At 40.7% G+C, this 23670-nt stretch overlaps 1 protein-coding gene across 4 annotated transcripts in view; it reads right to left on the reverse strand.

The window, feature by feature from the left end:
- Positions 1-23670, reverse strand: part of LOC135219238 (RING finger protein 207-like) — a 206740-nt gene that overhangs the window by 58709 nt on the left and 124361 nt on the right. For all 4 annotated transcript variants that reach the window (XM_064255834.1, XM_064255833.1, XM_064255832.1 and 1 more), the window contains one exon: positions 1824-2015. In XM_064255834.1, coding sequence (XP_064111904.1) covers positions 1824-2015 — 192 coding nt within the window. The remainder of the gene's footprint in view (positions 1-1823; positions 2016-23670) is intronic.

Below are 23670 nucleotides of genomic sequence, written 5' to 3' on the forward strand. Positions count from 1 at the left end.
TCTTCACTTTGACTACGTACCAAAGAAAAACGTCATATATTGGAAAGTAAATCTATCAGAAAGAAGAATGATCAACTCCAGGGACCTCAAACCTGATTCGGAAATGAGGCGGCAAGGCCAGAACAGCTTTTAATATTTTGTTGCAAAAAGTTATGCAAAACTCGACACATTCACCGCTTGTCGATAAGCCACCACAAAACCAGTACGCTTGAGGGAGGAGTCAATTTCGGCTTCAGGACGGACAACCAGTCCTGAAACGGTTAAGTAATACTACATCTGCTTTACATCTCGGTCACTTTTCTGAACCATACCGAGCGCATCGAGGTCAAAAGGACTGACTGCCTGCACACTGAAAGTTGTAAGACATAACCTAGAAATACTAAATAATAATATTTCTGCATTCTTTCTCTCATCCTGTTTAGTATTCCTTTTAATCTACTTACCTCTTTCTCTCTCTTTACACATATCTCTTTGACTATTCATCACAGACACCATCAATTTTTCATATTCACAAACATTAAGCTACAAAGATTGTTTCATATTTCATTCGCTTTGCGGGAATACATAGTATAACCGAAGGTGAATTTCAACTGATAACTGACCCGGTACCTGAGGAGTCTCCAACGCTCCACATTCCGGATCCACTACTTTCAAAGACGGTAACTTACCATTAGGCTGTCAAGAAACAGCCTAATGGTTACCGTGGTTACCGCCACTGAAAATCGTCGATTCGTACTCTCGGCCATTCCAATCTCCCAGGTAACAAGTCATTCATCATTTCTGATTCCCCTTCAATGATAGTCTCCAACACAGAGAGATCGATATCAAACGACATTTTCAGTTGTTTGTGAATGATCTATCTTTGTGAATAATGCTGCCTAACATGGGGCCGTTTATCTACTGAAGTTACAATGTCTTTATCTGTTCATTTGTTAAAAAAAAAGAAAAAAAAGTCGCATCAACTCAAAACTTACTCATAAATAGTTCAGTTCGTGAATATAGAAATATGACTATGTATCGCCCTCACTGCATATACATAAATGCAAGTCTCCTAACGTAAAAAGTACCCAAAGTGTGATTAGGAAAAAATCCTGTTTCGAGTTTGCCGGAGACACTTAGCGTTTATGAAAGTCAACGTTGCCGTCCATTCTTCATCAAATTAATAATAAATTCTCCAATATGAATCTGCATTACAATTGAACTTCCTCATTTATCAGTCTAGTCAAAGTAAACGAAGTATCAGCTTGATAAGCAAAATGATTCTCCTCGCAAAAGCGTCATCATTTTTGGTGGTATGATGAGAAATGCAACAGTTCTAAGGGATGACGCCTTTAATTATTCCCTTCTCCGGATGCTGCTGTAGAATATGATTTGTGAATCACAGTAAAGTCGCACGTACGATCCGCTATGATCAAATGTACAAACATCAAAGGAGTAGGACGCTACCTATCTTCCTCATCACTGCCTATAATTCGATATTGTTTTGTAAACAATTTTTGATTAAAAAAGTATAAAAAAAATCCCATCTATCATAAACTTTATCAAGCTAAGAATCACAACTGAAACATCATTTCTCTCTCTCTCTCTCTCTCTCTCTCTCTCTCTCTCTCTCTCTCTCTCTCTCTCTCTCTCTCTCTCTCTCTCTCTCTCTCTCTCTCTCTCTCCTCTCAGAGAACGCATGCACCAGACAAACATAGGCCGAAAGCACGCAACCTAGAGCCGAACTGTGGTCACAGGCTGTGTGGCGCCAGCATCCACTACCATAAATAAATCCCCTCCTCATCATGCCATGCCCCAGGTGAGTATCAAGAGAGGAGGCTCACCTGAGTGGGTGGGAAAGATGAGCAATGTTAGCCAACCTCTCCATCAGCTGAAAAACGAGGTCGAGGAACTCATACTTGGAGGCTGACGACGAGAAGGTCGTGCACATCAGGAGGTGGACCTGGATGATAGGTAAGAGGGAGCCCAAGGAGGACAATTGGCTTCGGAAGAGCTTATCTTTGGCTTCGTATTGCCTGGCGGTGGAAAACAAAAACAGTTCTGCAATTAGCTATCTAGCAACTCACAACCGGCGAGCAAGAAGTCGTGACACTGCACTCTTTATCTCAACTGGCAAAAGAAGATAAAACAATATCAATATGGGGAGGGGTCATGACGTGGAAATATATACATATTTATATTGGTTGCACATTTACCTCTGTACACAGTTGGTTATACCTCGAGCACATACAGACATATTATGGGCACGCATACGTTATGACAAAAACAAAACCACAAACATACTCACATATTTCTATGGCAATACGCACACTGGTTTCTACCCTTTGTATGTTGCTAAAGGGCAGGTATTGAATTCACCCTTACACACCCACGACCAGACACACATAGCACAAAATATACATATATATATATAACACAGTCTCAGCCCTCTGCGCGTGTGTGTATGCATGTGAGTGAGTGTGAGTGTGCGCTTGTTTGCATACATAAACTACACATGTATGCACCACCGTAACAGGCAACTAACTGAAATTATGTAACTGTCAGCTTCTGACCTCAGGTCATGTCAGTCATCAAAAGCTCGTTATAATCAGCGACTTTCTCTCATTCCATCCTTCACATGAAAACTGCGACTAAGCGCTGACAAAACATAAAGTCATAAAATAATACTTCCCTTTGAACTCAATGTAACGAGGAAGAGATAAAATCACCTGGAAGCAAATGTCGGTTTAAATCGCTTCTAAAATTGGAGAGCGTTGCTCAGATCCTCCCTTCGAAGCTGTTTGTTTCCAAAGAAGGTTTTCATTTATGTACATCTGAACTTCATAAACTGCTCGGAATTCATACATGGGCAACATTGATTTCTTGAGAACTCATATAAGGGGAACATATAATTCGTTAAGAATTCACAGAAGGGGGACGTCTACTTCAATGCTCATTCATATAAAAGGGACATATAAATCCATGAGAATTCATGTAAGGGGGCATACTATAATTCCTTGAGAGTTCACATGAGGGGAACATATAATTCATTGACTATCATATAAGGGAACATATAATTTCTTGATAATCATTATAAGAACATATAATTTTTTGAGAATCCATATAAGGGGAACATATAATTACTCGAAAATTGATATAAGGCGAACATATAATTCCTTGGGTTCCTTTGAATTAAAAAATAATAATACTCATATAATTACTGCAATTCGAAGTCAAGCAATTAAGTATGTTTACTAGCAAGGTTCAGTGACGAATCAACAGTTAACTTGAATGTGTCGGGTAATGAAATGACGCCGTAATTCATATCCTCCTGCTTTGCATAGCAGCTTCGTGAGTGTCATGGAGGGGAATATGAGATGCACCTCTTGTGTTTCGTGTCATTTGGGAACATGTTCGTGTTACAGAAAGGTCAGTTAAGGTCAGTCATTCATCGTGAGTCTCATATTTGTGTCCTTTGATATGATGTTATGAAATGAACGTACTAATACATGTATGTAAATGACTGAAGACGGTTACATGAACATAGTACGAGAGAACGGCTGAGTTTGAAAGAGAAGGCGAGAGGCTGAAATGATCGAGATTCACAGACAATGTCAAGCTGAAATCCGGGGACAATGAGAAAGAGAACTTCGCACAATTCACAGTGAACACATACAGGAGGAAGCGGAGGCTGAGAAACGCGTAAGTAGAAGACTGACTAAATATTTAGAAATGGGAGAAAAAAATGAAAATTCGATGCAAAAGGAAAATATAAAAAAAAAGGGGGTGAAGTATCATCCCAGCTAACAAGAAAAGGTAAAAATGATGAAATTAGATTTTAAGAATGAATGCAGTTGGGTTGGGAAAACTTACCCAGATGAAGAAAAAAGTATTGATATTATATACAATACATAATATACATATAATACTATATATATATAATATATATATATATCCTATATATATATATATAGATATATACATATATATATAATATATATATAAATATATTATATATATATATATATATATTATTTAACAAGAAATTTTTATCACATCACTGTGATTCATATGCATGCATTAAGCTACAAATGCCCCTTAATATCCAATTCGCTCTACCTCGGAATTAATATATTTTCATTTATGTTAACCGAAGGAGAATTCTTTAGTTGATAAAGATTTCGTCCTCTCGTGGATTCGAACCAGCGCACAGAAGAGAAAATCAGGATTTCAGTGACGTTATCTAGTCGGTAACATCACTGAAGTCCTGATTTCTCCTTTGCGCGATGGTTCGAATCCACGAGAGGACGAAATTATTATCAATTAAAAAATCCCCTCTCGGTTAACATGCACGAAAATATATTAATTCCGAGGCAGAGCGAATTGGATATTAAAGGGCTTTGTAGATTAATGCATATATATATATATAGTAATATATATATATATATATATATATTATATATATTAATTATTATATATTATATCTATATATATTGATATATTTTTATTTTTAAAAATTAATTATTATATATATATATATATTATAATATATATATTATAGCACCCTTATATCTATGAGCATATAGATGAGAAGTGTATAGCAACAAAGTACAAAAATTCATTGAAAACAGAAAGAAGAATTGCTTTCAAGCAAACAGACCTCCTTGAGGCAATTATTCATTCAAACTAAAGCAAAGGAAATATGCGTAAGAAATTTGAAATGAAGAGGACCAGAGAGAGATTTATGACACGAGATGGAATCTAAGGAAGGAAATGATAAAAAAAAAAAAAGTTGAACGACGTGATGAAAGGTACAGTGAATATAGAAAAAAGTAGCATTATATCATATATATATATATATCTTAAAATAAATATAATATATTCACATATAATACACACACACACACACACATAATATATATATATATATACTATATACTATTTATATACATATACATATAATATACAAACATACTAACATATTATTTATATAAAAATATCTGATACACAGAGTATATTATAATATATATATAATATATAATATATCTATATACCCAGAGTTATAATTATAATAAATTTAATATATCTAGATGATATTATCTATATATTATTATTTTATATATAATATTTTATATATACACATGTACACATATATATGTACACGCACGCGCGCACACACACACACATATACGCATATAAACATAATATAAATGAAACTACGAGGAAACAAAATACGTTGTGACGAGTTAACAAGAAAGGTGAAAGGGTATTATAGTAAAATCAGGCACATAGCAAGAGAGAGAGAGAGAGAGAGAGAGAGAAATAATGGCGAAGGTGTCTTACGTATGGAAAGAATAGCAAAGACAGGGAAGGGTGAAAGAGGAGGGTCCACTAAATGAGGGAAGAACCTGAGAAATAAGAGGAAGAAAAGACCGAAATGTGTACTGAAGCGGACAAGAAATAAATACAACCGAAAGGGGTGTCGTTCACTGGGATAATGAAGGTAGGAGAGAGAGAGAGAGAGAGAGAGAGAGAGATAAGACTTGTAGGTGACCGAAGATAAGAGAGAGGGTTGGGGTCATGGAAAAAGGAAGATTCGAACAAGAGGAAATAAAACAAATGAAAGGAAGGAGGACAAAGAAAATAGGCTAAAATAGAGATGAATAAAAAGGTGACAGTGAATAAGAAGGATGGAACAATGATTCTGGGAAATGAAGCGACAATTCCCGAGAGATTAAGAATGGAAAAGTGTCAGATGAAGAATGAGTCGAGTTGAATTTAGAATTTAGGCCAAAGGCCGAGCACTGGGACCTATGAGGACATTCAGCGCTGAAATGGCAATTGACAGTAAAAGGTTTGAGAGGTGTAACAGGAGGAAAACCTCCAATGGCACTATGAATCAAGTGTTAGGAGAGGGTGGAAAGTAAGATGGAAGTAAGATGATATGAACGGAGGTACAGTAAAAGAAACGAAGGTGGTTGTAGCTATAGGGGCCGAAGTCACACTGCAAAAATCCTTAAGTAATGCCTACAGTGCACGGCATGAGGTCCACTGAAGCTTGAACGAAAAGCATAGCATGGAATATGGCCAACGTAATCTAACCAAGGGATGGGAAGTAAGGAAGCGAGTGGAAGAAAGACGCAACAGGACGAGAAAGAATGCAACGGAAGAGCAGGATGTGGAGTTGGGGGGGGAGGGGGCGGTAGGGGTGGACCAGGAACTGATAATTCAAGCTCTGCTTTAACGCCCTTCATTCGTAAAAAAAGAAATGAAAAGGTGAACATGAAGAAGTCAGAAGGCTGAAACTGAGAATGGCTGACGTAAGACGGAACAGATGTAAGAATGTAAGAGGCAAAAGAAGAATCCAATTCATAACCTGAAACAACAGAAGTCAGAGCGAAATTCCAGAGACTGGCGGTAGAAGGAACGCATCGTGTTCAGAGTAAGCGATACGAGGCTTGATTAACCTCGATAGAGTCAATTTTTGGTATCACGTGATCTCTTTAAGGTACGAGAGAAGGGGTAAGCAGAATTGTGTGTGTGTGTGTATATACTATATATATAGATATATATATATATATATATATATATATTATATATACATACATAACATATCATATATATATATCTTATTATATATAATATATATATTATATATATATATATTGTCTATATATATATATAACATATAAACATGCACTCACCCTGGCACGACGAAGACGGCGTCGGTTTTAAATGCCTGGTAGTAAATGACTGGGAGGAGGACAAATGAGGGAGGCAGAAAGGAACCCCGGCTACAAGGGCGGAAAAGGAAGTCCTTCCGAGAAGGAGGCAAAAGGGTCTAATTCAAACAGAATCGTATAAATCAAAACCTGGAAAGGTAGAGATGAAGAGGAAAGGTGAAATGGCAGGACGAAAGGAAGTCAATGGACTAAAAATTGCTATGGCGGTTCTCTAAAGTACAAAAAATATAATAATAAAAAGCGAAATAACAGAATAATATAGGGATTGCAAGAATATATTATTGTAACAAGAATGAAGGGCGACTAGAAGCATACTGAGGATGTACAAATATGAATATGAAAATGATTACAAAAGATGAGCACAAGAAATTTTCTGAAATGCCACGTTGCATAAACACACACACACACACACACACACACAACACACAAGAAAAAATATCGAATTTGAAATATTCGGTTCCCCCTCCAAAAGGAAGTTGTCAAAATGTCAACTATATTGTAACTAAGAAGCTCAGACCACACGATGAGTACATTGCATTTGCTAAATATAAATGACAGCCATCTATCATCACACAAGTTACAGAGCAAATAAATTTAAGCTTGGCAGGCGAACACAGGCAAACAGAGAAGAACATAAAGACAGAGACAGACAGACAGACATACAGAGAGAAGCACAGTCAGACGGACAAACAGATTGGTTGAGGTCTTTAATTCTTTTCAGTGAGGTCAGAGAAACGGAGCGACAACAACAATAAAATAAAAATAATGCTAAACTTGGAGGAAAAGAAACTCAAAGGTCAAGAAAAAGAGTTAACAAAAGAAGGAAAATGAGCGTGAAAAGACGAACTGAGAGACGGAGGGGGAAAGAGTGAGGAAAGATAAAGGAAGATAGGAAATTAAGCAAGTTAGAACTACAACGGCCATAAGCTGTAGTGAAGGTAATCACGATGAACTGACTTGGAAGTACAGGGTTCAACTTATTATAACTATTACTGTAATAAGTATGCAGAAGAAAGGTTTGAAAAAATATACGCAATACGAATGTAACTTCAAGTCAATGTAAAAAGAAATCTCAAGAAACCAATACGAAAGGAAGTTATTTAAAAAAAACGAGAAAATGAGAAAAAAGGAGACGAGAAGAAGGGAGGGAAGTAGAAACGGTGAAGAGAACAAAACAGAAGGGCACAAAGGAATGAATAAAATACATAATTGATGAAAACGTATTACAGAAAATGTTGGAAAAATAAAGAGAAAACCGATAGAAAATCAGGAGAGAGAGAGAGAGAGAGAGAGAGAGAGAGAGAGAGAGAGAGAGAGAGAGAGCTTTATTAGGGCTTACAGGGCGAAACAGAACGATGATGTTACTGAACGGAAGAAATCAAGAAAAGAATCCAGATTACACTCAAGGGAAAGGGATCAAAATTGGAAAGGTTGGAATAAGAGGCTACAGAAGAAGAACAAGAGAGAGAGAGAGAGAGAGAGAGAGAGAGATGCGGACACACTGAGATAACTCGTAGAAATGACTGATTGGTATGAACGACTGGCGTAACGGTACCAATGGCACTGATACCGAAACTAACTTTAGTAAATAAAGAAAAATTACAAAGAAAAAACAAACAAAACTACATCCAGCCACAGAAAAAGAGGACAGTGAATGAAAGCTAACCACTACACAAAAAGATGAAAGAGAAAAAATATTACAGTAAAAATAATATTTCAGAAGAAGAGAGTTGTAGCGAAGACAAGATGAGACGGAAAGGAATCCAGATAAAGAAGAATGGGGCAAAATGGGAGGAAGCGAATGACGAGAGGTGGGATATCGATAAGAAGGAAAGCAGGGGAGGCGAGAAACGCCCACGTGAAGGAAGGAAGGAAGGAAGGAAGGCCCCATTGCTAAGAGAAAGAAGGGTCGGGAAAAGGAAGAAAAATAGGATGTATTTGTGACCTTCATTGAACAGATAATAAAAGACGACAGATTAGTGGGAGGTGACGATAGAAGAGAAATGGGGTCTTATTGTGAAATATCGGAGGGAAAATGAAGAGAACGGCGAGAAAGGGCAAAAGGGAAAATCAGGGAAGGCGAGAGGCCACTTGGAAAGAGTGACAGGGAAAGGAACGTGGTGATATGTCTGTCGCGGTGGAAGGGAAAGTCTCTACGTAGTAGTATTCAAGCGAGACAGTTGGAAAAGTTAAGCAAGTCTCAGTTCAACCAGACCACTGAGCTGATTAACAGCTCTCCTAGGGCTGGCCCGAAGGATTAGATATTTTTACGTGGCTAGGAACCAACTCGTTACCTAGCAACGGGATCTACAGCTTATCGGAATGAATTTCTAATCACCAGAAATAGCTTCCTCAGATTCAACGTTGGCAGAGTGACAGCTGGAAAGAAGGCGAGTGGATCAACAGCTCGAATGAAGTGGAGGTGGAAAGAAAGTCATGCGAAACAGAGGAAGTACTGAAGATAGAATGATAGTGAACCCTGAATAGAATGAGTATAGAATATAGAACTTACGTCAAAGTCCAAACGCCGGGACCTATGAGGTTATTCAGCACTGGAACGGAAATTGACAGTATAAAGGTTTGCAAGGTGGTAACAGGAGGAAAGCCTCCCTGTTGCATCATGAAACAATTGTTCGGAGACAGCGCAAAGATGAAAGAAACAAAGAGCGGAATAGTAACAGGAACGAAAGGGGTTGCAGCTAGGGGCCGAAGGCAGGCTGCAAAGAACCTCAAATAATGCCTACAGTGAAACTTGAAAGAAAAGTAGGCAATAGGAAATGGGGAGATCAGAATAATCAGGGGATACAGGGAGGAAATGAGAGCAGAATGGACTTGGGACAGTGAATGGAACGGGAAAAAATAAAATCTTAGAGAAGGTCAAATGAGACAAACGGATTAGAAGTTACTTTGGATGAGGGAGAGAACGCGAGAACGAAGTAGGGAAATCAGAATGGTATAGACTACAGATGAATGTCTGGGGGAAATAAAATTTGCGGAATAAAGGGAAATAGGAACATGGGAATTTGGGAAGGCAAGCAGAAGAAGAGAAGGGAAGAGCATAAATGTGAAGAGAGGTTTCAAACAGTCATTTATTGGAGAAACAAATTGCAAAAAGGAATGAAGATACTGTGGCTTATAGACACGTCTATCAGAAAAGAAGGGGAAAATATTTCTATAAAAAACAGGAGAGGGAAATGATCACATAATAAACGAGGAATAAATGAGAGAAAGGTGAGAGAAGGCAAGAATGGAATGGCCACAAATGTTGGACTAGATCGTGTTTCTGGAAAGAAAAAGTAACCAAGATTTGCGGCGTCACTCGAAGGAAAGATTGCACCGAACAACAAAGATGGGCGAGATGAGAAGGTTGAAGTTGAGAAGTTCAGATGGATAACATGAACACAAGCGCACGCACACACACACACACACACACACATATATATATTAATAAATATTATATATATATAATATACATATAAAATATATATATATGTATATATATATACTATATATATATATATATATATATATATATATATATATAGATATATATATATATATATGTGTGTGTGTGTGTGTGTGTGTGTGTGCGTGCGCTTGTGTTCATGTTATCCATCTCAACTTCAACCTTCACATCTCGCCCATCTTTGTTGTTCGGTGCAATCTTTCCTTCGAGTGACGCCGCAAATCTTGGTTACTTTTTCTTTCCAGAGACACGATCTAGTCCAACATTTGTGGCCATTCCATTCTTGCCTTCTCTCACCTTTCTCTCATTTATTCCTCGTTTATTATGTGATCATTTCCCTCTCCTGTTTTTTATAGAAATATTTTCCCCTTCTTTTCTGATAGACGTGTCTATAAGCCACAGTATCTTCATTCCTTTTTGCAATAAATGACTGTTTGAAACCTCTCTTCACACATATGCTCTTCCCTTCTCTTCTTCTGCTTGCCTTCCCAAATTCCCATGGTCCTATTTCCCTTTATTCCGCAAATCTTATTTCCCCCAGACGTTCCTCTGTAGTCTATACCATTCTGATTTCCCTACTTCGTTCTCGCGTTCTCTCCCTCATCCAAAGTAACTTCTCCAATCTGTTTGTCTCATTTGACCTTCTCTAAGAAGATGACGATCTGAATATATAACAAATACATAAAAAATATAAAGTAGAACCAATTAATCAGAGATTATACAGACTGGCAACCAATATATGGAGGAAACTAGTTCAATACAATAGTGAATTAGCAGAAGAATCAGAAGCAGAAGAGAGAAACCTTGACCCAAACAACACAGACCACAGATGGTGGAGAAGAGTATCTTCATATATTCATCACGATGAACCTCTACCATTATACTATTAAGAAATGTCTTGTGAAAAAGTAATATGTGGAATTTACTATGTAGATATAATGCAAAATCATTATGATAATTAAGATTAAGTTTAGAGTTAGAAAATTGGAATTTATTAAATATGATTATATTATGTAATAAAATTCAAAATATGTAATCTGTACAATTCACCATGTCAATATAATGTATAATCATTATTGTATTATGTTAAGATTAGTTAGAAAATTGTACCCTCACCCAAATAAAATTGTGGATAAACCACACTTTACATTACTCTTACTAATACTTAACTTTCCAAACTATTCCCTACCACGGTTAGCCAGCTAACTGCCCTCACTCTTCTTTCACCCATTTACCTATCAGCTAAAAAAAAAAAAAAAAAAAAAAAAAAATAGTTTTTCCCGTTCCATTCACTGTCCAGTTTTTCTTGTCATAGGTTACATATTCCTTTAATTCCAGTTGTACCCTACTACTTTCCACCTCTATTTCATATATATATATATATATATATATATATATAATATTATATATATAATCTTAAATACATATGTGTGTGTGATTATCTGATTGCATGTCCATTTCAAATAATTATATTTATATATATATTATATATATATATTATATATAAGTATAATATTTATATATATATATATATATATATATATATATATGTATAATATATATACTATATATATGTATATAATATATATATTATAGTATATATATTATATATATATATAGATATATATATATATCTATATATATATATATAATATATCTATTATATATATATCATATCTATGTATATATATATACTATATATATAATGTATATATATCATATATAGTAATATATATATATATATATATATATATATATATATATATATATATATATATGTATATATTTAATATGAATAGAGGTGGGAAGTAGTAGGATACAACTGGAAGTAAAGGAATATGCAACTTATGACAAGAAAAATTGGAAAGAATGAACGAACCCGGGAATGAAGAAAGAAGGAAAGGAAATTGTGAAGTGGAGCCAAGCTAGGCAGAATGTGAAAAGGCAACGGAAAGAAAGGATGCGTAAGATAGAGGAGAACCGTGAACATCACAAGAGGAAAAGGATTAATTAAGCATTTAGGTAAAGCTTAGAAGGTGAACTGCACAAAAAGGAAGCAGTGAGGGAGTGAAGTATTGGGAGAAAAAATGCAAACACGAAGGAGGGGAAACTCGAGGGGATAGATTGCATTGGTGAAGATATCAAAGAGTATAAAGAGACGGAAAGACTTATATATTGGATGGGATATTTGTGTAAAAGGACGGTGAAATATGCGAGGGAAATGGGACGAAATGTGGCATGGCGTCACTGAAATTGGGAAAGCTTCAATTTAAGCTGGAAGTTAATGATCGTCGGGAGGGAGAAGATACCGAACAGGACAATAATTAATGGTGTACTAGATTTACCTGGTCTTGTGACAGCACGGGCTCTTGCTCTCGGGCAGCTCCGTAACACTGGTTGGAACTTTTTCAGAACTATTTCATTTCAGATATATATATAATATATATATCTATATATATATATATATATATATATATATATATATATATATTATATAATATACATACACAAACACACACACAGACACAGACACACACCACACACACACACACATATATATAATATACATATGTATATGTATATATATATATATATATATATATATCTATCTATCTATATATATCTATCATATAATATATATATATATATATATATATATATATAGATAGATAGATAGATAGATAGACACATATCTCTCTCTCTCTCTCTCTCTCTCTCTCTCTCTCTCTCTCTCTCTCTTCTCTCTCTTTATATATATATATATATATATATATATAATATATATATATATATATATCTATATATATATATATATATATAAACAGTATGAACGGTAGAAATCGGAGCAGAGAATCTGCAACGAAAACTGAAATCTAAATTGCATGCAGATGCAAAGGGAAAAAGGTCATATTTCAAGGAACTATTAATAAAAACAGAAACACAGTCGATGTGAAGAAGAGCAAAGCGCAAAATCATGAATGCAGCAACAGTAGAGTAAAAGTGGGAAGAAGCTCAAAAAGAAAGCAGAAGAGCAGCACTCAAGTTGTATATATACGTAGAGTTGCAATATAAAGAGCTCTGAAAGGAAGGATCAAGCTGAGAAGAAGAAGAAGAAGAAGAAGAAGAAGAAGAAGAAGAAGAAGAAGAAGAAGAAGAAAGAAGAAGAGGGTTTAGGGGTTCAGACATGCAAAAGATGAGAAAGGTAGTGATTAGTTTAGATTAGTGATTAGTGTGGCAAGGTGTGAATGGTAGCCGGAGGCCTATTGAGGACCTCCTGACTCTGGCACACCAACGAAGGCCAGGAAAAGAGAGACTAGGCGAGGATGAAAAGAAAAGGCCGGTGAATGACTGAAAACCTTGACGAATTCGGGAGATGATGAAATGCAAAGGACTAGGAGGAAGGGTTAGGCGTGAAAGAGGAATTTGGGAATTAAGAGGAACGGGTAGGCGTGGAAAGAGGAAGGGTTAAGAAAGGGTAGGTAAAAAGGGTTAGAGGAAGGGGTTTTAGGCAAAGTGAAAGAGGAAGGGTTAAGAGGAAGGGGGCGTTTTTAAAGAGAAAGGGTTGAGGAAGGAGGAAATTAAGAGGAAGGGTTAGGCGTGAAAGAGGGTTAAGAGGAAGGGTTTTAGGCGTGAAAGAGGAAGGGTTAAGGAAGGGTAGGCGTGAAAGAGGAAGGGTTAAGAGGAAGGGGATAAAGGTTTTATTGAAAGAGGGAAGGGTAAAGAAAGGGTTAAGGAAAAGGGTGAGAGGTTAAAGTTAGAAGGTTTTAGGCGTGAAAGAGGAGGGTTAAGAGGAAGGGTTAAGGCGTGAAAGAGGAAGGGTTAAGAGGAAGGGTTTAGGCGTGAAAGAGGAAGGGTTAAGAGGAAGGGTTTAGGCGTGAAAGAGGAAGGGTTAAGAGGAAGGGTTTAGGCCGTTGAAAGAAGGAAAGGGTTTAAGAGGAAGGGTTTTACGGCGTGGGAAAGGGGAATAGGGTTAAGAGGAAGGGTTTAGGCGTGAAAGAGGAGGGTTAACAGAGGAACGGGTTTAGGCCGGTTGAAAAGAGGAAGGGTTTAAGAGGAAGGGTTTAGGCATGAAAGAGGCGGGTTAAGAAAGGAAGGGTTTTAAGGGTTTGAAAGAGGAAGGGGTTTAAGGCGGAAGGGTTTAAAGGCGTGAAAGCAGGGGTGGGTTAAGGAGGAAGGGTTTAGGCGTGAAAGAGGAAGGGTTTAAGGAAGGAAGGGTTTGCGTGAAAGAGGAAGGGTTAAGGAGGAAGGGGTTTAGGGCGTGAAATGAAGGAAAGGGTTTAAAGAGGAAGGGTTTAGGCCGTGAAAGAAGGAAGGGGTTAAGAGGAAGGTTAGGCGTGGAAGGGAAGGGTTAAGAAGGAAGGGTTTAGGCGTGAAAGAGGAAGGGTTAATTAAAGGAAGGGTTTAGGCGTTGAAAGAGGAAGGGTTAAGGGTTAAAAGGCAAGGGTTTAGGCGTGGAAAAGAGGAAGGGTTAGTTAAAAGGAAAGGGGTTTAGGCGTGAAAAGAGGAAGGGGTTAAAAGGAAGGGAGGTTAGGCCGTGAAAGAGGAAGGGTTTTAGGCGTTGAAAGAAGGAAAGGGTTAAAGGAGGAAGGTTTAGGGCGGTGAAGGAAGGAAGGGTTAAGGGGAAGGGAAGGGTTTAGGCGTGAAAAGAGGAAGGTTCAAGAGGAAAGGGTTTAGGAGGAAAGGGTATAGGCGTGAAAGAGGAAGGGTTAAAGGAAGGGTTAGGCGTTGGAAGGAGGGAAGGGTTAAAGGAAGGTTAGGGCGTGGAAAGAGGAAGGGTTAAAAGAAGGGGTTAGGCGTTGAAAGGAGGAAGGGTTTAAAAGGGGCGGGTTTAGGCGTTGAAAGAGGAAGGGTTAAAGAAAATGGTTTAGGCGTGAAAGGAAGGAAGAGTTAGGCAGGAAGGGTTTAGGCGTGAAAGAGGAAGGGTTAAGAGGAAGGGTTTAGGCGTGAAATAAAGAGGAAGGGTTAAAAGGAAGGAAGGGTTATAGGCCGTGAAAAGGAAGGGCGGGTTAGGTGGAAAGGTTTAGGCGTTTGAAAGAGGACGGGTTGAAACACGGAAGGGTTAGGGCGTTGAAAACAGGAAGGGTTAAGAGGAAGGGTTTAGGCGTGAAGAGGAAGGTTAAAAAGGAAAGGATTAAGGCGTGAAAAGAGGGAAGGGTTAGGAGGGAACGCGGTTTATCGTGAAAGAGGGAAGGGTTAAGAGGAAGGGTTTAGGCGTGAAAAGGGAAGGGTTAGGAAAAGGAAGGGTTTAGGCGTGAAAGAAGGGAAGCGTTAAGAGGGAAGGGTTTTAGGCGTGAAAAGAGGAAGGGTTAAGAAGGAAGGGTTTGAGGCGTGAAAGAGGAAGGGTTAAGGAGGAAGGGTTTAGGACGTGAAATCGGAAGGGTTAGGAAGGAAGGTTTAGGCCGGTGAAAAGGAGGAAAGGGTTAAGAGGAAGGGTTTAGGCATGAAAGAGGAAAGGGATTAAAGGAGGAAGGGTTTAGGCGTGAAAGAGGATGGGTTAAGAGGAAGGGTTTAGGCGTGAAAGAGGAAGGGTTAGGAGGAAGGGTTTGGGCGCGGAAAGAGGCGGGTTAAGGGTTAAGGGAAGGGTTTTAAGGCGTGAAAGAGGAAGGGTTAGGAGGAAGGGTTTAGGCGTGAAAGAGGAAGGGTTAAGAGGAAGGGTTTAGGCGTGAAAGAGGAAGGGTTAAGAGGAAGGGTTTAGGCGTGAAAGAGGAAGGGTTAGGAGGAAGGGTTTAGGCGTGAAAGAGGAAGGGTTAAGAGGAAGGGTTTAGGGCGTTGAAAGGAGGCAAAGGGCGTTTAGGAGGCGAAGGGTTTAGGCGTGAAAGAGGAAGGGTTAAGAGGAAGGGTTTTAGGCGTGAAAAGGAAGGGAAGGGTTTAAGAGGAAGGGGTTTAGGCCGTGATAGAGGAAGGGTTAAGAGGAAGGGTTTTAAGGCGTCGTGAAAGGAGGGTTAAGGGTTAAAGGAAGGGTTTTAGGTGTGAAAGAGGAGGGTTAAGAAGGAAGGGGTTTTAGGCGATGAATGAGGAGGGTAAGGGTTAAGGGAAGGGCTTTAGGCGTGAAAGAAGGAAAGGGCGTTAAAGAGGAAGGGTTTTAGGCGTGAAAGAGGAAGGGCTTTAAGAGGAAGGGTTTTTAGGCGTGAAAGAGGAAGGGGGTTTAACCGAAGGATGGGTTTAGGCGAGAAAGAGGAAGGGTTAAAAGGAACGGTTAGGCGTGAAAGAGGAAGGGTTAGGAAGGAAGGGTTTAGGCGTGAAAGAGGAAGGGTTAAGAGGAAGGGTTTAGGCGTGAAAGAGGAAGGGTTAAGAGGAAGGGTTTAGGTGTGAAAGAGGAAGGGTTAAGAGGAAGGGTTTAGGCGTGAAAGAGGAAGGGTTAAGAGGAAGGGTTAGGCGAAAGAGGAAGGGTTAAAAGGAAGGGTTAGGCGTGAAAAGAGAGGGTTATGAGGAAGGGTTTAGGCGTGAAAGAGGAAGGGTTAAGAGGAAGGGTTAAGAGGAAGGGTTAAGAGGAAGGGTTTAGGCGTGAAAGAGGAAGGGTTAAGAGGAAGGATTAGGCGTGAAAGAGGAAGGGTTAAGAGGAAGGTTTAGGCGTGAAAGAGGAAGGGTTAAGAGGAAGGTTTAGGCGTGAAAGAGGAAGGGTTAAGAGGAAGGGTTTAGGCGTGAAAGAGGAAGGGTTAAGAGGAAGGGTTAGGCGTGAAAGAGGAAGGGTTAAGAGGAAGGGTTAGGCCGTGAAAGAGGAAGGGTTAAGAGGAAGGGTTTAGGCGTGAAAGAGGAAGGGTTAAGAGGAAGGGTTTAGGCGTGTAAGAGGAAGGGTTAGAAGAAGGATTTAGGCGTGAAAGCGGTAAGGGTTTAAGAGGAGGGTTAGGCGTGATGAGGAAGGGTTAAGAGGAGGGTTTAGGCGTGAAAGAGGAAGGGTTAAGAGGAAGGGTTTAGGCGTGAAAGAGGAGGGTTAAGAGGAAGGGTTAGGCGTGAAAGAAGAAGGGTTAAGAGGAAGGGTTTAGGCGTGAAAGAGGAAGGGTTAAGAGGAAGGGTTAGGCGTGAAAGAGGAAGGGTTAAGAGGAAGGGTTTAGGCGTGAAAGAGGAAGGGTTAAGAGGAAGGGTTAAGCATGAAAGAGAAGGGTTAAGGAAGGGTTTAGGCGTGAAAGGAGGAAAGGGTTTAGGGGTGAAAGGAGGAAGGGGTTAGGGGTGAAAGAGGAAGGGTTAAGAGGAAGGTTTAGGCGTGAAAGAGGAAGGGTTTAAGAGGAAGGGTTTAAGGGCGTTTGAAAGAGGAAGGGTTGAGAGGAAAGGGGTTAGGGCGTGGAAAGGGAAGGGAAGGTTTAAGGGATTGAAGGTTAGGCATGAAAGGAGAAGGGTAAGAGAAGGTTTAGGCACGGGAAAGAGGAAGGGTTGAGAGGAAGGGTTAGGTGTGAAAGAGGATGGGTTAAGAGGAAGGGTTAGGTGTGAAAGAGAAAGGGTTAAGAAGAAGGGTTTAGGCGTGAAAGAGGAAGGGTTAAGAGGAAGGGTTAGGTGTGAAAGAGGAAGGGTTAAGAGGAAGGGTTAGGTGTGAAAGAGGAAGGGTTAAGAAGAAGGGTTTAGGCGTAAAAGGAAAGGGAAGGGTAAGGAGAAGGGTTTTAAGGTGTGAAAGGAAGGGAGGGTTTAAGGGAGGGAAGGGTTACAGGACAGGGGAGGAGTGAAAGAGGAAGGGTTAAGGGAAGGGTTAAGGCGTGAAAAGGGAGGAAGGGTTTACGGGAAGTGTTAGCCTGAAAGAGGAAGGGTTATGAAGGAGAGGTAGGCGTGAAAGAGGAAGGGTTAAGAGGAAGGGTTTAGGCGTGAAAGAGGAAGGGTTAAGAGGAAGGGTTATGCGTGAAAGAGGAAGGTTTAAGAGGAAGGGTTTATGCGTGAAAGAGGAAGAGTTAAGAGGAAGGGTTAGGCATGAAAGATTAAGGGTTAAGAGGAAGGGTTAGGCATGAAAGAGGAAACTGTTAAGAGGAAGGGTTAGGCGTGAAAGAGGAAGGTTTAAGAGGAAGGGTTTAGGCATGAAAGACGAAGGGTTAAGAGGGAGGGTTTAGGCATGAAAGAGGAAGGGTTGAGAGGAAGGGTTTAGGCGTGAAAGAGTAAGGGTTAGGGGTGAAAGAGGAAGGGTTGAGAGGAAGGGTTTAGGCGTGAAAGAGGAAGGTTTAAGAGGAAGGGTTTAGGCATGAAAGACGAAGGGTTAAGAGGAAGGGTTTAGGCATGAAAGAGGAAGGGTTGAGAGGAAGGGTTTAGGCGTGAAAGAGTAAGGGTTAGGGGTGAAAGAGGAAGGGTTGAGAGGAAGGGTTTAGGCGTGACAGAGGCAGGTTTAAGAGGAAGGGTTTAGGCATGAAAGACGAAGGGTTAAGAGGAAGGGTTTAGGCATGAAAGAGGAAGGGTTGAGAGGAAGGGTTTAGGCGTGAAAGAGGAAGGGTTAGGGGTGAAAGAGGAAGGGTTAAGAGGAAGGGTTACGCGTGAAAGAGGAAGGTTTAAGAGGAAGGGTTTAGGCGTGAAAGAGGAAGGGTTGAGAGGAAGGGTTAGGCGTGAAAGAGGAAGGTTTAAGAGGAAGGGTTTAAGGGCGTTTTTTGAAAGGAGGAAGGGTTAAGAGAAGGGTTAGCGTGAAAGAGGAAGGTTTAAGAAAGGGAAAGGGTTATGCGTGAAAGGAGGAAGAGTTAAAGAGGGAAGGGTTTAGGCAATGAAAGATTAAAGGGTTAAGAGGACAGGGTTAAAGGCGTGAAAGAAGGAAACTTGTTAAGGAAGGTTAGGGCGTTGGAAAGAGGAAGGTGTAAGAGGAAGGGTTCAAAAAGGCATGGGAAAGACGAAAGGAGTTAAGAGGGAGGGTTTAGGCATTGGAAAGAGGAAGGGTTGAAAGAGGAAAGGGTTTAAGGGTGTGAAAGAGGAAGGGTTGAAGGGAGGAAAGGGTTTTAGGCTGTGAAAGAGGAAGGTTTAAGAAGGGAAGGGTTTAAGGCATGGAAAAGGGACGAAGGGTTAAGAGTGAAGGGTTTAGGCAAATGAAAGGAAGGGAAGGGTTGAAGAGGAAAGGGTTAGGTGTGAAAGAAGGTAAGGGTTAAGGGGTTGAAAGAAGGGAAGGGTTTGCGAGGAAGGGTTTAGGCGTGAAAAGAGGCAAGGGTTTAAGAGGAAGGGTTTTAGGTAGTGAACGACGGAAGGGTAAGGAGGAAAGGGTTTAGCATGGAAAGGGGAGGAAGGGTTGAAGAGGAAGGTTAAGGCGTTGAAAGGAGGAAGGGTTAGGGTGAAAGAGGAAGGGTTGGGGTGAAAGAGGACGGGTTAAGAGGAAAAAAGGAAAGGGTTAGGCGTTGAAAGAGGAAGGGTTTAAGAGGAAGGTTTAGGCGTGAAAGAGGAACAGGGTTGAAGGGAAGGGTTTAGGCGTGAAAGAGGAAAGGGTTTAAGATGAAGGGTTTAGGCATGAAAGACGAACAGGGTTAAGGAGAAGGGTTTAGGCACGAAAGAGGAAGGGTTGAAAGAAGGAAGGGTTAGGTGTGAAAGGGAGGATTGGGGTTAAGGAGGAAGGGTTTAGGTGTGAAAAGAAAGGGTTAAGAAGAAGGGTTTAGGCGTGAAAGAGGAAGGGTAAGAGGAAGGTTTTAAGGTGTGAAGGAAGGGAAGGGTTTAAGAGGAAGGGTTAGGTGTGAAAGGAGGAAGGGTTAAGAAGAGGTGAGGCGTAAAGAAAGGAAGGGTTAAGGAGGAAGGGTTAATGGTGTGAAAGGAAGGATTTTGGGTTAAGAGGAAGGGTTAAGGAGGAACGGTATAGGAAAGTGAAGGAAGGACGGGTTAAGAGGAAAGGGTTGTAAGGCGTGGGTGAAAGGAAAAGGAGAGGGTTAAGGAGGAAGGGTTAAGGCCTGAAAGGAAGGAAGGGTTATGGAGGAGGAGTTAGGCGTGAAAGAGGAAGGGTTAAGGAAAGGAAGGTTTAAAGGTGAAAGAGGAAGGGTTAAGAGGGGAAGGGTTATGCGGAAAGAGGAAGGTTTAAGAGGAAGGTTTATGGGCGTTTGAAAGGCGGAAGAGTTAAGAAAGGAAGGGGTTAGGCATGAAAGATTAAGGTTAAGAGGGAAGGGTTTTAGGCTGATGAAATGAGGACACGTTAAGGAAGGGAAAGTTGTTAGGCCGTGGAAAGGAAGGGCAGGTTTAAGGAGAAGGGTTAGGCATGAAGACGGAAGGGTTAAGAAAGGGAGGTTTAGGCATAATGGGAAGAGGAAGGGTTGAGGGGAGGAAAGGGTTTAGGCGTGAAAGAGTAAGGTAAAGGGGTTGAAAGAGGAAGGGTTTTGAGGAGGACAGGGTTTAGGAAAGGGAAAGGAAGGAAGGTTTAAAGAGTTAAGAGTTTAGGCATGAAAGACCGAAGGGTTAAGGAGGAAGGGCGGTTTAGGCATGAAAGAGGAAGGGTTGAGAGGAAGGGTTTAGGCGTGAAAGAGTAAGGGTTAGGGGTGAAAGAGGAAGGGTTGAGAGGAAGGGTTTAGGCGTGACAGAGGCCCAGGTTTAACGAGAAAGGGTTTGGTTTAATGGCATGAAAAGACTTTTTTTTTTTTTTTTTTAAGGGTTAAGAGGGAAGGGTTTAGGCATGAAAGAGGAAGGGTTTGAGAGGAAGGGTTTTAGGCGGTGTTGAAAAGAGGAACGGGTTATTGGGGTGAAATAAGAGGAAGGGTTAATGAAGGAAGGGTTACGCGTGAAGAGGAAGGTTTTAAGAGGAAAGGGTTTAAGCGTGAAAGAGGAAGGGAAGGGATTGAGAGGAAGGGTTTAGGCGTGAAAGAGGAAGGTTTAAGAGGAAGGGTTTAGGCGTGAAAGAGGAAGAGTTAAGAGGAAGGGTTAGGCATGAAAGATTAAGGGTTAAGAGGAAGGGTTAGGCGTGAAAGAGGAAGGGTTAAGAGGAAGGGTTAGGCATGAAAGACGAAGGGTTAAGAGGTAGGGTTTAGGCATGAAAGAGGAAAGGTTAGGGGTGAAAGAGGAAGGGTTAAGAGGAAGGGTTTAGGCGTGAAAGAGGAAGGTTTAAGAGGAAGGGTTCAGGCATGAAAGACGAGGGGTTAAGAGGGAGTGTTTAGGCATGAAAGAGGAAGGGTTGAGAGGAAGGGTTAGGCGTGAAAGAGGAAGGTTTAAGAGGAAGGGTTTAGGCGTGAAGGAGGATTGGTTAATAGGAAGGGGTAGGCGTGAAAGAGGAAGGGTTAAGTGGAAGGGTTAGGTGTGAAAGAGGAAGGGTTAAGAGGAAGGGCTGGGGTGAAAGAGGAAGGTTTAAGAGGAAGGGTTTAGGCAAGAAAGAGGAAGGTTTAAGAGGAAGGGTTAGGCATGAAAGAGGAAGGGTTAAATGGAAGGGTTAGGTGTGAAAGAGGAAGGGTTAAGGGGAAGGGTTGGGGTGAAAGAGGAAGGTTTAAGAGGAAGGGTTAGGCATGAAAGAGAAAGGCTTGAGAGGAAGGGTTGGCGTGAAAGAGGAAGGTTTAAGAGGAAGGGTTAGGCATGAAAGAGGAAAGGTTAACTGAGGGATTAGGCAAATGAAAGGCAAAGGAAGGGTTAAGGAGGTAAGGTTATGCATTGAAGGAGGAAGGTTTAAGTAGGAAGGGTTAGGCATGAAAGAGGAAGGGTTAAAATGGGGTTTAGGTCAATTAAAAGGAGGAAGGTTTCAGGAGTAGGTGTTAAGTGTGAAAGAGGAAGGGTTAAGAGGAAGGGGTTAAAGAGGAAGGGTTACCGCGTGAAAGAGAAAGCGTTAAGAAAAGGAAGGGTTAAAGGGCGTTGAACGGGAAGGGAATGGTTAAGACGGAAGGTTAGGCGTGAAGAGGAATGGTTAGAGAGAAGGGTGGCCCGTGAAAGAGGCGGTTTTAAGAGGAAGGGTTTAAAACGGCTGAAAGGGAGGAAAGGTTGAAGTTCAAGGGTTAGGGGTGAAAGAGGAATGTTAAGAGGTGAAGGGTTAGGCATAAAAGGGAAGGAAAGGTTTGAAGAGGAATGGGTTTAGGGGGTTGAAAGAGGAAGGGTTTAAGAGAAGGTTAAGGCGTGGAAGGAAGGGAGGATTAAGAGGAAGGGTTTAGGGTCGTGAAAGAGGAATGGTTTAGATAAGGGTTAGTCGTTGAAAGGAAGGTTTAAGGGTTCGGGGAAGCGGTTAGAAACGTGGAAGATGAAGGTTAGGAGAGGAAGGGTTTAAGGCGTGAAGAGTAAGGTTTAAGAGAGAGGGTTTTCGGCAGCAAGAGAAGTTATATAAGGATGAAGGTTTATGCGGTGGAAAGTAGGAAGGGTTAAAGGAAGGGTTTTGGCAATTAAAGAGGAAAGGGTTAAGGGGAAACGGTTAGGCAAATGAAAGGAAGGAGGGTTTAAGAGGAAGGGTTTAGGCATGAAAGAGAGGAAGGTTTAACGGGAGGAAGGGTTTAGGCATGGGGGGAAATATAAAGGGTTAAGGGTTCGAAGGGTTAGTGTGAAAGAAGAAGGTGAAGGAAGGGTTGGCTGAAAGAGGAAGGTTTGAAGAGGAAGGGTTTGGGGTTTGAAAGGGGGGAGGTTTAGGAAGGGAAGGGGTTAGGCATGAAAAGAGGAAAGGTTAAAGGAGAGGTTAGGGGTGAAAGAGGAAGGGTTAAGGAGGAAGGTTAGGCTTGAAAGGGGAGGCAGTTTTAAGGGAACGGGTTTAGGCAATAAGGACGGAAGGGTTTAAGCGTGAAAGACGAATTGTTTGTTAAGAGGAAGGGTTTAGGGCGTTGAAAGGATGAATGGTTAAGAGGAATGGTTTAGGCATAAAGAAAGGAGGTGTTGAAGGAGGAAGGGTTAAGGGTTGAAAGGAAGGAGGGAAGGTTTGGAGGGATGGTGTAAGGGTGAAGGAAGACGGTTTAAGGAGGAACGGTTGTCTGAAAGAGTAAGGGTTAAGGGGAACAGTATTTCGGCCGTGAAGACTAAGATGGGTTAAGGGAGGAAGGGTTTTAAGGCATGGGAAAGAGGAATGGTTAAGAGGAAGGGTTTATGCTGGAAGAGAGAATTGTTTTAAGAGGAGGGTTGGGGTGAAAGAGGAAGGTTTAAGAGGAGGGTTAGGGTGAAAGAGGAGGTTTAAGGGAAGGGTTGGGCGTTGGAAAGAGGAATGGTAAAGAGAAAAGGGTTTTAGGCGGAAGGGAGGAATTGGTTAAGAGGAAGGGTAAGGCATTAAAGAGGAAGGGTTAAGGGAAGGTTAGGCATGAACGAGGAGGGTTTAAGAGGATTGGTTATGGGGTGGAAGGGAGGAAAGTTTAAGAGGAAGGGTTTTAGGCATGGAAATAAGGGAATAGGAGGTTAAGAGGAGGGTTTAAGGCATGGAAAGGGATTAGGAGGGTTAAGAAGGAGGGCTTAGGCACGAAATCGGAAAGGGTTTAAGGAGGAGGGTTGGTGTGAAGAGGAGGGTTTAAGATGCAGGGAGTTTAAGTGTGCCATGAAAGAGGAAGGTTGAGATGATGGGTTAGTGGGTGAAAAGAGGAAGGTTTAAGAGGAAGGGTTAGGCTGAAAAAGGAAGGGTTTATAGGAGGGTTAGGCGTGAAGAGGAAGTTTTAAGAGGAAAGGGTTCGCCGTGAA

Source organism: Macrobrachium nipponense, chromosome 1 (assembly GCF_015104395.2).
Source record: "Macrobrachium nipponense isolate FS-2020 chromosome 1, ASM1510439v2, whole genome shotgun sequence".
NCBI lineage: Eukaryota > Metazoa > Arthropoda > Malacostraca > Decapoda > Palaemonidae > Macrobrachium > Macrobrachium nipponense.